The sequence below is a fragment of the Nematostella vectensis genome, chromosome 4 (genome assembly GCF_932526225.1).
Source record: "Nematostella vectensis chromosome 4, jaNemVect1.1, whole genome shotgun sequence".
Taxonomy (NCBI): Eukaryota; Metazoa; Cnidaria; class Anthozoa; order Actiniaria; family Edwardsiidae; genus Nematostella; species Nematostella vectensis.
This window is the reverse complement of record NC_064037.1, coordinates 12,547,336-12,563,992: the sequence shown is the minus strand read 5'-3', so window position 1 is coordinate 12,563,992 and position 16,657 is coordinate 12,547,336. Positions and strand designations below refer to the sequence as shown.

The window sequence follows — 16,657 nt, the reverse complement described above, 5'->3', positions numbered from 1 at the left end:
ATTCGTATCTTGTATTGGGCGCATAATAGGAGACCACTGGTTCTTATTCCAATGGCCATGTACGATACCACTTTACAACTTGCCTTTTCAGGGCCGTCCCCTAAGTAGCTCCACCTTAGTAAAGTAGAAATTTACAAAAGACATATAAAAAAAAAAATAATAAAAATAGCGTCTACCCTGAAGCAAAGTTTTCAAACTTGTTTATAGAGATTGATTTGATTTTGATTTACGTTAAATCCGGTAGTCCAACTTTGAGCCAAAATCGAATTTGATTTCCGACCTCCTTGAGTGCTATATAACGAGGTCGTTGTAATGTTCCTGAATCCAAGTGCTTCTTACCAGTTTACTTTTCGGCTAGCAAATGGGTGATAAATATCATATAACCATAGCGACACTGAGAAAATATAGAAAGAATCAAGAAAGATTGTTCCCTTGAAAGACCTTGTCTCGCAAAAAGATTTTTGAAAAAAGATCTTTCTAGAAATAAAACTAAGTGTATTTTAATATTTCTTGAAGTTGAAGTATCGGAAAATCGGAAAGAAACTGCATAAAAGATAGGTTACGCGACAGGTACGAATTAACGCGTTCCGGCATTAAATTAAGACTGCAAACAAATGGAAGACATGATACAAATTTTTTCATCTTTAAGTAAATCTTGAATCTTCGCCTAAGACAACATCGGAGAAATCGTTTGCTGTAAAATGATAATAAACGTCAAGAGAGATAACAGCGGCACCAAAACAGACAGGATTGACAAATTATTTACTCCGCCTTATATTCTATCATTCCCTTTTCCGATATCATTGCCACCTGTCAAGTCACCTTTTCTTCTTCTAGAAAAAGTCAGTTTACTTTGCTCTTTATTCAAGGAAATCGAAAAAAATAGTATGTATATTGGCTCGTGCCGACCTAAAATTATTTGTTTAGTGCAAGAACCAACTCCCACGACTTACACATTTTCTTTACTATTCACCACATAAAACACATGCGAAACGAACCGCCGAGTGTAACGTGAAATGAGAATCGTAAGTCTACGGCTCCGCCAAGAATAAGGCACGAAGGTACGATTTAAAGTTTTTTTTTTTTCATTAGACAGTGCCGATAGTACTCACATTGTGAGTGGTTTGAGGCTAATAATCAAGCCTCTTATAGCAGTGCCATTAGCCACAGGGCATCAGCCAACGTGCTACTGCCTGTAACCTGGTAGCGGCTACCATTTATACAGTTTGTGTCGTATATTATTGAGTATTGATTGTTTTTATTAGTTTGTCGCCGCTATCGGTCTTTGAAAATTCTTGATTCGTTCTATTAAAACTTTGACGACAAAATCTAGATTGAATGGAAAGTTATCTATTGTTTCCAGTATATGTAAACGTAGATGAGTCAAGAGCAGTCGGCGGCTGTTATGTTGTAAAGTCGTGCGCTGAAACCACAGTAATGTTTTAAAAAATGTGATAAAAACAGAAAATGAAAGATTTTGCGTGCGTCAGTGCCATCGTTTTCTATTTTGTAATTCGTCACTAATCAAAAAGACGAAGATAGAAAGAAAAAAAAAAAGATATTACATTATTTTTCTGGCGGAAAGGCCCCCTTTCCTGCTGTCCTATATTCTTTGCTTCCATAACAATAACACATGGCAATATTTGATGTATTTTTTAACAATTGATTCGTCATTCCGTACTTTTTTCGAATGGCTGAACTCGCAATCTGATTGGTATAAATACTAGTCCCAGTCTTAATTGGAGAGAAATCATGGAGAGAAATTTTTATCTGGAGGGAAAATTTCTAGTCATAGACTTTTTATGCTTTCTTCAAAACCTTATTTGCACGGCAGGACTGGAAGCTCTTTTCAGGCGCTATACTACAAGTCGTAAGTCAAAATCGTGTCGCGTAAATAGGCCTATAGATTTGTTCACTACAAAAGAAAAAGACACCCTCGATTTCTCTCCAAGAAAATGAGCATCAATTTCCTAAAGCAGGCGTTTACCTAGGATTGGCTTGCAAAGTCATTGGTATGGTAGGGAAAATGAGTACTATAAATTGCATCATTCCATAAGAAATTACTTTTTGGCGGCCAATGGGGAGGGGGCGGGGTGGTATGTAAAACAAATTTTTGAGTCAAAAGCAAGGTGGAAGATCATATTACAAGGCCGCCTATTTTACGTGAATCTCTGCTGTAAAAACAGTGTTTTGTGTTAAAAGTGTTACAGCAGCTTTATTTGCCGTCTTTGCAGTCTTATTTTGATTTCCGACTTCGATTTACCTCCTTTTATGTTCCGATGTTTTTGCTGCCTTGTGTTAGGGATATCACAGTGATTAAGATAAAGTGATGACAAGTTTAACTACCTATCACCTACCACAATCGTTTACTGCAGACAGTAATTGCATGATGGCAAACCACAATGTTTATAGAAATTCCTAACTTTAAAAAATGTCGCCACTAAATTCACCATAATAGCCTTCATGACCTCGGAGTTGGCGGGTAGGGCCTGGACAAGAGTCATGCCAATAATTTCTGATCGGCTTTTAAAGTACATATTTTATAGCCAAATTCGTTGTTGCGCGACCTGCCAGAATCCAAAATTCCTTTCTTTGTTTGGAAATAGCGCGTATTCAATCAAACCAAACAATCGAAACCAGACAGCCCCGGCCCCCCCAAGCTTGTGTCTGACTACGCGAGACATGGATTTTGGATTCGCCGAGGTCGCGCAACAACGAATTTGGCTGTAATACTTTACAATTCCATTTGAAGTCGCAATCGGTCCAACCACGCGATGAAAAAAGGTAATGTAGTAGGGAATTTAATGGGAATGCAAAAATATTTTTTTCGATAGAGCTTTAACTTCAAGGCACCCCGTAACCTTAAGTATGTAAAATATCACAGTTTAAAAATACTGTATAAAATGTCTATGGATGATAAAAAAAACACAAACTTAACACCTATCAATATCAAAAAGTTTAAAATGATAAAATAAAGTATAAAAAATGTGGTACCTAGGCATTAAAAGCATAAAAAGGCGATGTTTTAATATTATGGCACCTTCAAAAATATTTACGCTGCTAGATTGCCTTAGCTTTCCTACATGGTCTTGAACGTGATTCGGGATAAAAGGTTTCTGTGAACTGGGTTGGCGGGGTTGACGCAATTATTTGCTGCGCTAATTGTTTTTCGATTTGTTATGATGGGATGAAAAGATTAGAGCCTCTGTGATCATAAATTATATAAACTGGTCTACTTCAACAAGGATTATGCTATACAGCTTTTAGATAGACCCCGTTTTGTATTTAACGTATAGAAAATAGGTTTCTTATGAGGTTTAAAAACGCGGCGGTCTTTTGTGAGAGTGATATCAGATTTGTGGGGTTATAAAGCAATCAGATAAAGTGATGAAATTCGCCTCAAACACTGGGAGGCTCCGTCCATCTTCGCGCGCACTTAGAACACGACTTTAGAAGAACGTTTGAGTGTGTCCATCACAAGGTAGAATAACAATTCAAATATTTAATTAAAGGACTTGAAGGCCATTGGTTCTCTAGCCTTGTCATGTAAAAGCCAAAGGAGAATCAGGAACTTGGTCCCAAATCGTAGCCACGGTGCTATATGTATACTTTATTTTACCGAATACCGGGTTCACCCTGTTGGTCGCGGCGTTGAGAAGGAGAAGAGAGAAAATGAATTAAAGGTAAAACAGTCCACTTTTATCGTAAACTAATATTATGCCACAGAGTTTTAAAATATGGCTATCAAACTAGCTGCGAACTCGTTTGATTATTTTTTCGTTGCTTCATTATACCTAATATTCTCCCCTGTGGCACAAGATGGTCATTTGACATTTATTTGCGCATTTTCAAAATGAAATACAAATTTACTTTGGTCCTTTGCTTTAGTTCGATTACGTTAATGAATCATACTTTTTTCACAATAAAGAGAGTTCTTTTAAATATCCTCACTTGACCTTTACGTGATCCTGTTAAATCTTTTCATCTCACTCAATGTAGGCGAAAGATTTAAATTAAATCATAAGTAGGTACAAAAAAGGATTAAATTATTTTCATAAGAGCAAACGTCGTTGGTTTTTTGGGTTGAAAATTGTCTCTAAAGAATTGTAATTTGTATCAAAAGAAGGATTTGGCTGGAAAATACATTACTTTTAAACAGAATTAAGCGTGTTGTTTCCTATATTCAATATGTTGGTCCTTTGAGGTCAAGCATTTACCAATTTCTACCGGAATTTGACACGAAATAGCTAGAAAGCGGGAAGATCAAACGAAAATCCTTATGAGTATTTATTCTTTATGTGTTCATATTAATTTTGGCCTGCCGGGTTTCGGGTAATGCATAAAAAGCAACTTTGCATTGTGTCGACTTTTCTTTCAAAGCAGAATAGAGGTTGTCGAGTGGTTTTCTTTCGACGTTTTTATAATTAAAAAAAATTCTAACGCGCTGACTAGCTCTGATTAGTCTTTACGTTGATAAACTTCGATTGCAAAACAACAAGACTGTTTTTTTTTCTGTGATCCAAATCACATTGAATTGATTTTTTGGAATTTGATCAAAACAAAGTTACCAGGTTACCGAAACATAAATTAACTCCGTGATGCGACAGAATTAATCAATCAATGGCAGCCGTTTTTTTTTTTTTCTAAATGGTTTAAAAGAGCCTGGGGCGAGCGCACGGGAAACCTGAAATATTCTAAAAACACTAGGGCTTAGCCGTATTTCAAAAAGGCGGCCTGCAAAATCGTAGTTAACACGTATTCCAGCAACTTTACTTGGAAATTTTCGACGTACACAGTCTTTCCAAATATGGCATGTAATGTCCTAATAAGGAATTGGCCGAGCTAACTAGAAAAACGATAGTTCTCATAACAAGATTCAATGACATCTCGAGGACAACCAAATGATGAACTGATGCCTTTGCGCGCATGCGCCTGCGAGTTTTACTTTACACTTCACAGTCATAGCTCTGTCTAATATCATTGTCGATAGCAGGAAGGAGGAAACGCAAATGAATGTTTTTTTTTTTTTTTTTTTGCGGTTCTGAAATGACAAAATGTCCCCAAGGGATCAACAGCTAAAGTTTAGCCCCTAACGCTACCAACAAAAAATAGGAATCAATTTTTGAATCGACAATGGTTATGTGTGCTTTGTATACACCTATTTCAATAAACGTTGTCAGTGCAAATGGCGGATGGCAATTGGCAAATAGCAGTTATAAGACCAATCGCTGCTTATGGGTATAATAATTTGTAAGAATAAAGATGAAAAGTAATATAATCGCAGAAATTATCCACATTATCATCCTGCATTCAGTAGAAATTTGACGTGTTTCGTGGTATTTTTTTATCTTAGAACTGCCTTTCGACAATTGGCATTCGCCATTTGCACTGACAACATATTTTGAAATTTGTGTATTCACGAGAGAAAACCTACAATATTTTTTTTCTCGAAGTGTCAACTAATGTTTTCGAAAAAGAACTTGGTTGATTTCATATGCCGAAAAAGCTGGAGAGGCGGTGGGGCGATGCTTTGCTTTGGTAATGGGTTTTCTTTTTACGATATCGGAACTCCAAATCACCAAGATCTGCTGCTGAAAACTAGCTTAACATCCATCTATGGCATTGTATTGAAAGGGAAGTACCTATCTTATCAAAAAACCTAATAAAAGAACCTATTAAAAATCCCTCTGTGTTAATGACTGTGCCGTCTAATTACCACTAATTGCGCTATCGATACTAACACGACACGAGAGTTTGCATTCGACCAGAAATCCATAATATTATGCTCTTTTGTTGACGTTAAAGCACGGCGGTTCAACTTCCGTTTTCCACTGTACCATTGACAAGTCTGATACAAGAGCTTTCTTGCCGCAAGCACTCCAACCATAATACCATCACCATAAACTTGCGCGATAAACAAGCTTAACAATAACGTCATTTATCATTAAATAGAGCGATACACAATCATAACAATTACATATAGCTATTGACATCACAGGCGGGGAAGGAAATTTTCATTCAGGTTTGATAGTCATAACATTTCACATTTGTTTCAAAATGTATATCGAGCAAATGTAAGTGAATAATCGGATTAGTAAAAGCGGAAGCAAAATAGTATTTTGCTTTTTCCCACTGGATGCTAATTTTATCATTTAAGCGTGACAGAACGTTTTTCTATGTATATTTTGCTAAAATAAGAGCAATGGAAATTTAGCTTACACAAGGAAGCTATAATTTTTGCCTTCTCGTATTTAGTATGCTTGATTTTATATCATTTACTTTACACACCTGTATGTGCCAGTCAGACTTGGCTTGGCTCAAGTGAGACCAATTTCCTGTGTGATCCATTAGGTAAAAAGGCCTTTCAAGCTCGCTGTTATCATTACTACTACTTGAGCTATTCCTGCGTGCTTCTCTTTCTAGTGACGATGTCTGCGCCACCGACAAACTCAACGAACGCAACGGAGTGTTTTCTATCCTTGGTGAAGGACCTTCCATCTATAGTTGCCATCAAGATCTTGGCCTATTGTATAGTCTGGGTTGTTTCACTGGTTGGCAACACTCTGGTTATTCTCGTCGTGTTGCGAAATGACAACATGCACACCACCATCAATTACTTCATCGTCAACATGGCGTGTTCTGACCTCGCGGTGCCGCTCTTCGCTATTCCCATACGAGTCACCGAGAAACTCAGAGGCACTGGGGAGTGGTTAGTTGGGGGTGAAGCCGGCAATGCCTTGTGTAAAATATCCTACTTCCTTACAGATGTCTCCCCGGTGGTCTCTGTGCTCAGTTTGATCATTATCACAGTTGACCGTTTTGCCGCGGTCGTTTTCCCGATGCGCGCCACTTTGTTTAGTTCTACGGTCAGAGGAACACTTATTGCGCTCACCTGGATTATTGGGATGGCTGTGTTCGCTCCTTACTTTTACACGTTCCGAGTCCAAGGGAAGGACTGCATTAGCAGCTGGGAACCAGCCTTTGAGCAGCTGCCGACGCAAATCGCCTTCGTGTCTGTGATCTGCGTCATGTTCATCATTGTGCCGTTCATCACCCTAACAGTGCTTTACACCGTAATGTCTGCACAGCTATGGAAAACATCAAATCGAGTCGCGTCCATGCAAACAAGCGATATCGCCCGAAACCAACGCCGGAAAAACATTCGCGTTTTCTATATGTCCCTTACGATAGTAGTGATCTTTGGCCTGTGTTACGGACCATATAACTGCTTTATGCTAGCGCTGAATTTCTACTGGCGCTGGGATACCGAGGAGTGTAGCACTATGGTACCTAGAGTGTTCTACATCGCGCAATTCCTAACGTTCTGTAACTCTGCAGCAAACCCATTCGTGTATTTCGTATTTGTCACCCGTTATCGACAGGGACTAAAAAAGCTGTGCTCACGTCCCTGCCCATCTCTTCCGGCCGCAACCCGACATACCTTCGAAACAAATTCGTTCTCTCGTCGGGAAGACCTCGTAGCGAGTTCGGTTGCAGAGTTTGACCCGATACATGTGACAGCTTACTGTAGTAAGCAAGCAAGTTCATCCCGAGATCAGGGAGATTGCTTTGTTGAGAATTGTCAGTCAGAGAAGATGGCGAGAGAAAGTGCTTCTAAAAAGGCTACGAGCAGCTTGTAACGATACTAATAAGTAGTAGCATAGGTAACAAAATTAGTAGAGTGGTTTTCAAAAACCTGTGAAATACTATTTAGTTTATTCTAAGTACTAATACACTGTATTGTCTTTGTTCTTTTTTGTTCTGGTTTGACTATTACACTTTAACAGTTACATTTTGTTGCACGGGATTTTGAAAACCACTCTAATGAATGAAACAAATAATTAATAGCATAGGTAACTAAACTAGCGCTTTCTTGGTGGAAAGATAGTGAGTAATGTGTATCTCTCTATTCCCTACTAGCCGAGGCCTTTGTTTATTAGTATTTCACTGGGCTGGCGTTTCTACAAAGAAAAGAGACCTTTGGATCAGGGAAATCTCTCTACTACCGACATGTTATTCGTTTGGGAGGAGGCATTCAGCCCCCCCCCCCCCCCCCCCCACGCTTGTATGAAAGAAGAAAACGTACAATTCCCCGACCTCTTCCTGTTTCCCATGGATCCTTGTTTAGGCCCAGGGCGGATGATAATCAAAGTATTACAAAAGGCTTGAGTATCAGGTCATTTTTTTCACTTCCCAGGGTAGGGGACGAGGAAAGGGCTCGACACTAAATGCTAGTATTTTTATTAGGAGGTGGATAGACCGGCTTGTATTTGGGTAAATAGTTTCTTGATTTTGGATTGCTAATGAGATGAAATATAGCTTTTGGACATACTATATAATATTTCAGCCCTCCATAAAATCTATAACTTATAAAGCTAAAAGAGTTTTAGTGAGTCCTGGGTTAAGCACAAAAAATAATAAAGTCTAAATTACTAAAAAAAGCTCTGATTTAATATTTTCTCTGTAAATAAACAAACCAATAAAATTTAAAAAATATAATTTCGGGTACTGTATTTACATATGTATAGATATATTCACAATTTGTTTAGAGTAAACAATGTAGACATGGGAGACTTCGCGCAACATAGATTAGATAAAAACACTTCGACAATTAGAAACTGTCGTCGTGTTGATCGGTGCGAAAATAAAATAAGGCTGCGTGAAAATTCACACGTTTGCAGTGTTCCCTATCACGTCAGTGGCATGTACTTGCTATTGGCTGGTCACGTGCCTGCTAATGGTTGGACACGTGCTTGCTATTGGCTGAGCACCTTCTTGCTATTGACTGAGCACGTGCTTGTGCTATTGGCTGGACACGCCAGTTGCCTCTCCTTCCTTGTCTAGCACCACAACAACTGTACAATTAGCACAGCTAACACCAGTGCAAGCACAATCAATTCCACAGTCCTTCCTCCCTCCACTAAATACCCTAAGTTCGCCGCTTCCTTCTTTGAGTGTTCGTTGTTCTGAAGCATTGTCCGAGGAGTCACTGTTGTGTGAATTAGAACGGTTCCGTCTGCTCGGTTGGCCCTGGTCCTCTAAGACCAATGAGGAGTTATTTGTGTGGAGTGTTGTATCCTCTATGGTACAATTATGTAGACAGGAGTCACTGTTGTGTGAATTAGAACGGTTACGTCTGCTCGGTCTGTCCTGGTCCTCTAGGGCCAATGAAGAGTTATTTGTGTGGAGTGTTGTATCCTCTATGGTACAATTATGTTGACAGGAGTCACTGTTGTGTGAATTAGAATGTTGATTCGTACCATCTACGGTACCTTTATGGCGATAAGTCCTGCCTCCCATTAAAAGGTCCTTCAGATCATCAGTAGATACTCCTTTATGGAGATGACTATCAGGGTGAGGCCTTATTTGGACATCTAAATCATCACATGACCGTAGTGATGGACTCGGGCATTCACCATAACATCCACTCTTAGGAGGTGGTTGTCCATGAGTTGTTTCGCCACCGTTAGACTTATTTGCAATGTTATGATCGATCTCTGTTATCACCATACAAGCACCCTCGGCTATCCTTGGGTTCACCGCATTATTCACAGGCTCTTCGTCGCCGCCATCTTCAGCCGGCACCTTCCGAAACAACGCTTTAGAGAACGCACTATTCGGCTGATTCTCATCCGTCGACTTTGGTTTCAAAGCAAAGATTACACAGTTAACAGTGAACGCAAGAATTGCAATGCACAGGAGTCCCAGCACAGTGAACAATACAATCTCTAGAACAGAGACGGGTTTTTTCTCCTCGACATATTCCTCGTCCAACCAATCCTTGGATGAAGTGTCGCCTGTATCTGAGGTGTTCTCAGACTTTGGGCCCGGTTTCTCCACCGGTACTGCTTGCATGGACGGGCTAACATCGTGGTAGATACGGGGCGTGGCCGTACCCGCGCGATACTTCTCGCTCCTATCGACAATAGGGTTAGAATTCGCTTGCCGTCTTCTACTCGTGCAGAAGTATTTCCTGGGGATGTAGTTGAAGGTGTTGTAGACAAGTTCTGTTGGTCTTAAGTCAATCTGCACGATGGATGATATGTACAGCATTACGAGACATCGTTCCAATGGGACAAGCCGTTTGTAGTAGTGCTTAAGAAATTCCGGGAAGAGTTTTCTCAGGTGCGTGATGTCTCTGTGTGTCATACTATAAGGCTGAGATACTTGCTCCTTTTCAGCTCTAGTAATGGCGATCACGCGCGCGGCAAACAGGGAATTGAGGAATTTATGCTTTTTCGTTAAAAGCGCATCCACTATAGCTTTTGAAGGGGTGACACTTTTAAAGTGCATAGTTCTCGAGTCGCTTACTTCAAGTTTCAACACAACAGCAATAGTTCCGTTAAACCTAGAAACCCTAACAATATTCATTCGAACGATGGTATTGTATTGAGGCATCAGAGAAGGAGAGTTTCTTTGGGGTATCAGTGGTCGCTGCTTTCTTCCTTTCTTGTAGTGCTGTGTGTAAATATTGTAGACGGTCCGTGCCTTGGAGCGCAAACTCTTTAGCCATGATTTTCGCGAAGTTCCCTTATGCAAACGAACGGTGATATTTAGCAGGGCGGCTGGATGTTGCAGGGGAATTCTCTCCTTCAGCGGTTTCCAGACCTTCGCGCACTTATTGCGCACGTCAACAAAAGGGTAGTTTAATCCTATGAGTTGCTCCACCGTCTGAAGAGAAATGCGTGTTCTTGCCCCCTTAACATGCTCCGAGGCTATGGTGTTAACTATATTACACTGGAAAGGCGATGTTATCTCATTGTTGAATATTTTCGCCAATTTAATTCTGAAGGAGTTTAGGAAAGCTGAGTTGTTACGGAATTCACACTTCCATCCCTGGAACTTTCCACGCTGGGGACATTGGTAATTTTCGTTCTTTATAATATTTACTTCTTGTAGTCCTTTTACGATCGTCGATATGTTGCAGCGCATGCTCTTTGAGAGTTCAGTCAAATGTCGACACTTCTCCCTTTCAGGAAGAGCTCTAAACAGTTTTAACATTTCTGTCTGGAATCGCGTGCGCACAACATGGCGAATGGAGACGTTCGACGCTGGACTTTCAGTCACCAGCGGTTGTGCAGTCATGCGCAGCTCTCTCTGTAGATGCCTCGTCAACACACCAAAGAATTTAGTGGACGCAGGGTCGGGTTCAACTTCCCTTGTCATCTGATGGCGGTGAGCCATTCCTGTAAAATGAAAACGAAATGTCAGCATTCGAATCATCCATCTTTGTCTCCATCGCCTTACCATCACCTCCCACCCCCCACCCACACACACACGCATATAATTTTAGCGAGATTGTCTGTTTGTCAACCTGCACGTTGGCCGTTTGTTTGCTTAGCCATACAAGTCATTGTAAATACATATAATCCCTAATGTAGAGAACCAGAGGTTGTTATAAATGTCGATCAACTTCTCCTTTCTTATTGTTTATAATTGGAAATACAACGGGTATTTGCAAGGAATATTCAAAATAATTATCAACGATTGAAGTCTGAATGATTTTTGTTTGAATGTTTTTTAGTTACTTGCTTGATTTAGCCGATGGAAATGGATTCTTCGTGTGGCAAGGCATTGAGCGGGAGCATAAAACGACGGCGTGGTTGGCCTTACTTGACCTAGGTTGGTGCCCTAGTCCTCTTTCTTGAGAAGCGGAGCCCGTGTTCCTAATGTTAAACACCTTTTGTTGTTTTGAGGAAGACAATACACTGATACCAGTGAGGCAAATGTTTCCACAGTTTCTAAGATTCAGCTTTTATGTGATATCTTTGTTAATAATAACAAGATGTCCGTAACAGAGGGTATCTGTAAGACCAGGTATGAATAAATTTGGGTATAATTGGGAATTATGACTTTGTTCGTAATAACGAGGTGTCCGTAATAGAGGGTATCTGTAAGACCAGGGATGAATAAATTTCGGTCTAATCGGAAATTATAACTCTGTTCATAATAACAAGATGTTCGTAACAGAGGGTATCTGTAAGACCAGGTATGAATAAATTTTGGTTAATCGGGCATTATAACTTTGTTAGTAATAACGAGGTGTCCGTAATAGCGGGGTATCTGTAAGACCAGGGATGAAAAAATTTCGGTCTAATCGGGCATTATAACTCTGTTGGTAATAACAAGGTGGTTTCTGTAAAACGAAAGATTAAGTTGCTTCGGTTACATCGTGTTTTTTATTGCCCGTAAAGAGGGGGGGGGGGGGGGGGGGGGGACTTTATGAAATAACGTGACTATAAAAAACGTGCGACGATGCAGATATTTTCCACGGGCATCTAGTTACGCCTTTAGAGGATTTCAATTATCTAAATCACGAAGTATTTAGCGCGAGGGTTTTTCCTCGGGTTAACAACATAGTGATTTTATCTCAAGTGAAAACTCCAAAACTGCCAACTCCTACGATATTACTAGCTCAATCAAAGGACGTGTTGTCGATATAACACGGGGAGAAATGAATAATTGCGCGATGCCTTTGTGGATATAATATAAATAAGGTGTACTGGTGGGTTAGGGTTCGCTTGTGTGGGATTCACAGTACTTTATCTTAGTGTGCTAAGCCAGAGTGACGCTAATTCCCCCGCAAGGAGCCGAAGATAAGAGACCAGCCGTGAACTGGGTGGCGAGGAGCCTTATCTCGACTCGAAACTGAAGCTAGTTCAATGTGGTTAAGCGATAAAAACTGTGATAACCTCGAACCCAAAACGTCAGTTAGACTCCGTGAGAAAATGCTTGCAGGAATGCGAGATGGAAATCTCTAAACATCTAATCGCAAAAACACCTGAGTTCCTGACTTAGTTTGTCGATAAGCTGGCTTAAAGCCGCATTATCACCAGTTCACTTCCGGAGGTCCGACGGAAACCTCAACCGTTAAAAGACAAAAGAATCTATAAAAATCCAAGATGTTAAACAGGCCATCCGCTCTAAATTATCATTCAGATCTTCAAAGAAACTTCCAATAAACACACTGCTTTCAATATTTTGAAATATTTTTCGCGTTTTCCGTTAAAAATCATCGGATATTGTTACGTGGTCGACCGGAAGTAAACTGGTGACAATGCGGCTTTAAGAAGCGAATATCCGCAGCTAACAAAATACTACGTTGGTGATGGGGAACATTTATTGCACATGATCAAATTACAAAAAGGGTTCCATGCTTCCGCAAGGCGCAACCAGAAGGAACCTTGAATACTAGCTTCCTTTAGGTTTAAACATTTATCGACATTTAAGAAACCAACATTTAAGAATCTTGTTTCATTTCATCCTATAAAGACAACTTGTCTTAATGAAAAAAAGCCAAAACTTTTTAAGGGTTTGATTAGTATCCGGGTCCTACTAGAATAGTGGATTCGCTCACGCTACATAACGCAGATGTTCCTCTGCAAAAAAAAAACACTTACATGCTTATTAAAAATATCCTCAAAGATAAATAAATCAAGTTGGTATTCCTTGTTTTTTCTCCGTTACCCCTAGGCTTGAAAAAGTAGCCCGAAAATCTTAAAATGGTTAATGGAGATTACTGTAACCTAAGACTTGTATAATGTCCTCTCTTGAACAATTGCCAATTACTCGGGCAAATCGCAGAAGAGGAAAGCGTTTTGCTTGAATTCACATTCAAACTTTATTTATCGGCATTGTTCGGTCTTTCTTTGACAGGCTTTAATAAAAATAAAAGCGGCGATCGTCAAAGAAGTATTTTTTGCGAGATCAGGAATTACATAAAAGTAGTGTGGGATGGTGGATGAGTCATAGGGGATTGATATCGAGTATTTCCTAAAATCGAGTATTTCCTAAGATCAACACACGTATTCATGTTTTGTATCGCCTACCATAAGTACGAGTTAAACCTGGAATATGGTAATTCTCAAACAAACCCATTGAACGAAAACAATCTAACGCGTCTTTGATTTTATGTAAAAACATTGGTCATCAAATCCCATTTGATTTTCGCACGTAAATTCCCAGTGTGGCAGAGTGGTGTTCGCGCGCGCTAGGCTTAGAGAGTGTGAAGAATTGTAAATACGAATTTAAAACACCACGGACTTACCCGGAACCAGGCTCATACAAGCTGTGATTAGAAGAGCGTAAAGCGCGTTGGATATACACTCCATTGTCGTGCTTACGGAAGCTTCACCTGAAACAAAGGGAGCTATCAGGATAACTATACATAAGACATGATATCAAGCCCAAGGCGATATCAGCTGAGCGGTTCCGTCCTAAAACGAGTAAATATGCTAAATGTTTGGATCTTAAAAGCCGGGTGAAAGTTTCATCCTCTCTGATTCTCTAACCAAAGTTTGCGAGCAAACTCAAGGCGCTGTATCCTAAAGAATTAGAACAGTAATATAGCATCTATCTAGTAAATATGTAGCATCTATCTAGTAGATATGTAGATATATCAAAGGTAAACACACACCAAGTACGGTCTGGACTCGTTTCAATTATTAAAATCATAAGTGTTTTAGTGCATTGTGAGAAATTACAAGCTCTTTAGAAATCATTCAAGCTCTGATTCTTCTTATGTCGTACAACCTGGCCGGTATGTTTATCAGAGTAACGACTACACCGAAATCGGCACGAGAGCTAGGCGGTCAAGGTGCAATTGGTGGGATACGAACATACGAGTTCCCTTGTTATACATTCGCTGAAACTTTGTTTACAAGTTTATAAGTACCCTTGGAGTTGACCTAAACACGTGAATAAACGAGAACCCAAATAATCTACAATTTTAGTCTATTGATCGGCGAGACGATTCCGACAGAGTTTGTGATAAACCACCCGACTTTACGCTCGCAATGATGTCGGCAAATTGGAGGCATAAGTTTATCTGTTGTTATACGTATATCTTCGCATTTCACGCCAGCATAACCTAACTTGAAAATTTCTAAATCGTCAAAAGGGCATAATGTAGGCGCAGTGCCAGAGCATAAAACTGATTACATACAAATATGATATAGTACGCCCGGCCCGTTAAGGACGGGTTTTTATCCTCACCTTACAGCTATACTCATTGCAAGATAAGAAGAATCCTATGGAGACAGGATGAAACTGTTACGATAGTTGCAGTAGAAAGGTGCATTTGCTGTAAGAAATATGATCTAGTGATTTATAAACATGCTGGACTACATGACGTGATATATGACAGAAAACGACCGCTGACTAATCTGAGCCCGATGACAGCTAAACTTCCAGTAACCGCATGTGTGAACGACAAAGGCCACAGGCGTCACGCGTCACAGGGAGTGAGGTCTCATTAGTTCCGACTATTGTCAAGTTGTCAGCGTAAGTGAATGAATAATGATTCATGGCTCAGCGATGTGGTGGTTCCGTCCTTTTCCTGCCTTACGCCAAGGCGATTAGAAGGAGGGAGTTAAGGCACGTTTACAACACACACGATCATCTTTTTACATCATCTTGTTATTTTTATCGGTGTTTAATTTTGTTGAATTTGGTAAAACAAATAAAGTAAAATCCTGTGAATCCGGGCTCACAAGGAAACGAAAGAAACTTAGTGGGGAGTTCGGGTTTTCTTTGTTAAGAGATCTTGCGGTCCTTATAGCGCAATCCTCACATTGCTCGAGCGATTACTCGCTCGCCTTGTTTTGACGCACGTTTAGTTTGACCCAAAACGTCTATTTTTACTGCGTCTCACAGTACTGATGTTACACGGGCTATTCAAGCCAGAAGGGTCGAGCTCGGGCTACACCACGTGCGATGCCTGTTTTTTTTTTTTTTTTTCTTGGTTTGGCGCCCGTCCATCATTACATATTCATTACATATTCATAGTCTATTATCGTAGTAAGATATCAAGAGTGAGAAAACAACCACTTTCCTTGCCTGATTCAGGAGAGCTTTTTGATATTTTCGATTTCATTTGGCAAATGAAGTATAGAACTTTAGATACTACTGTATTTCTAGATTTCCTCGTATTATAAAAATAACAAAGGGGTGGCGTTTAGGGCACTTTAACAGTTGTGTAAAATGGGTGATAAGCTCAGTAAAAATCTGAGTAAAAAGTTGCTTAATCCTTACCTTACTCCTCCCATTTCGTTCAAGGATGGAGCACTTCATTGTGCTACTGGAATATTTGCACAGCGCATGGGTTTACGATAAAAAAGTATTTAATATGTTTTATCTTTTAGGCGCTATCGCTATACCAGGCTTTTCTCAGAGCAGTGAGTAGACAAGAGTCTTGGTTATTTATGCGGGGATGTTTAAAACCTTTTTTTAAAGTCAAACTTCTTTCTGTCAACAGGCCGTAATAGCCTATCACCGAGCCGCGACAGCTTGCGCAAAGGATCATGGTACGACCCCCCCCCCCCCCCCCCCCCCCCACACACACACACACACACACACACAGTGCATGCGGCACAAAAACAATATTCTAACTGGAGAAAAAGGGCCGAACTAGACATCGGCTCAACCACAAATGCCCGCAATTGTTTATAAGGGGATTGCTGACGTAGGGAGTGGGGGATGGGGGAGATTTGGCACTCACCCTCGTAGGTCTCTAGTACTAGTCGGACACACGCGCTAATAAGGTGTTAACTGATTGCGCAACAAGCCCAAACAAGGCGTTAACTGATTGCGCAACAAAACCAAACAAGGCGTTAACTGATTGGGCAACATGCCCAAACAAGGCGTTAACTGATTGCGC

General features: G+C 40.2%; 2 protein-coding genes and 1 long non-coding RNA gene across 6 annotated transcripts; 2 read left to right on the top strand and 1 right to left on the bottom strand.

Moving 5' to 3' along the window:
• Positions 1–814: 814 nt before the first annotated feature.
• On the top strand, positions 815–11,815 carry LOC5508851 (neuropeptide FF receptor 2). Of its 4 annotated transcripts, XR_007307701.1 has the most exons (3): positions 2,061–2,784; positions 10,977–11,175; positions 11,525–11,815. XR_007307701.1 is itself a non-coding variant. In XM_032377664.2 (2 exons), the coding sequence occupies exon 2, from the start codon at positions 6,429–6,431 to the stop codon at positions 7,638–7,640; it is 1,212 nt and encodes a 403-aa protein (XP_032233555.1). In that variant the 5' UTR covers positions 815–1,061; positions 6,424–6,428; the 3' UTR covers positions 7,641–7,914. The 4 variants fall into 4 exon arrangements, 3 of the variants coding, with proteins under 3 accessions (XP_032233555.1, XP_032233553.1, XP_032233554.1); XM_032377664.2 differs by lacking the exons at positions 2,061–2,784; positions 10,977–11,175; positions 11,525–11,815 and adding exons at positions 815–1,061; positions 6,424–7,914; XM_032377662.2 differs by lacking the exons at positions 10,977–11,175; positions 11,525–11,815 and adding an exon at positions 6,424–7,914 and having other exon boundaries at positions 2,335–2,784.
• LOC5508852 lies at positions 8,430–15,137 on the bottom strand. The gene is made up of 3 exons (XM_032377667.2): positions 14,995–15,137; positions 14,048–14,134; positions 8,430–11,186 (listed from the first exon to the last, which is right to left on the bottom strand). The coding sequence occupies exons 2-3, from the start codon at positions 14,109–14,111 to the stop codon at positions 8,803–8,805; spliced, it is 2,448 nt and encodes an 815-aa protein (XP_032233558.2). The 5' UTR covers positions 14,112–14,134; positions 14,995–15,137; the 3' UTR covers positions 8,430–8,802.
• A 48-nt stretch (positions 15,138–15,185) lies between these two features.
• Positions 15,186–16,306, top strand: LOC116615750. The gene is made up of 3 exons (XR_004295105.2): positions 15,186–15,282; positions 16,143–16,175; positions 16,256–16,306. It is a non-coding gene; the product is annotated as an uncharacterized LOC116615750 (long non-coding RNA).
• The last annotated feature ends 351 nt before the right edge of the window (positions 16,307–16,657 follow it).

What these genes read in the sequence shown, in the direction of transcription:
- LOC5508852 (XM_032377667.2), bottom strand. Translation starts at nt 14,111, where the DNA reads ATGGAGTGTATATCCAACGCGCTTTACGCTCTTCTAATCACAGCTTGT. An exon ending in TTGTATGAGCCTGGTTCCGG is followed by an intron (nt 11,187 to 14,047) that starts GTAAGTCCGTGG and finishes TTCATTTTACAG; the next exon opens with GAATGGCTCACCGCCATCAG.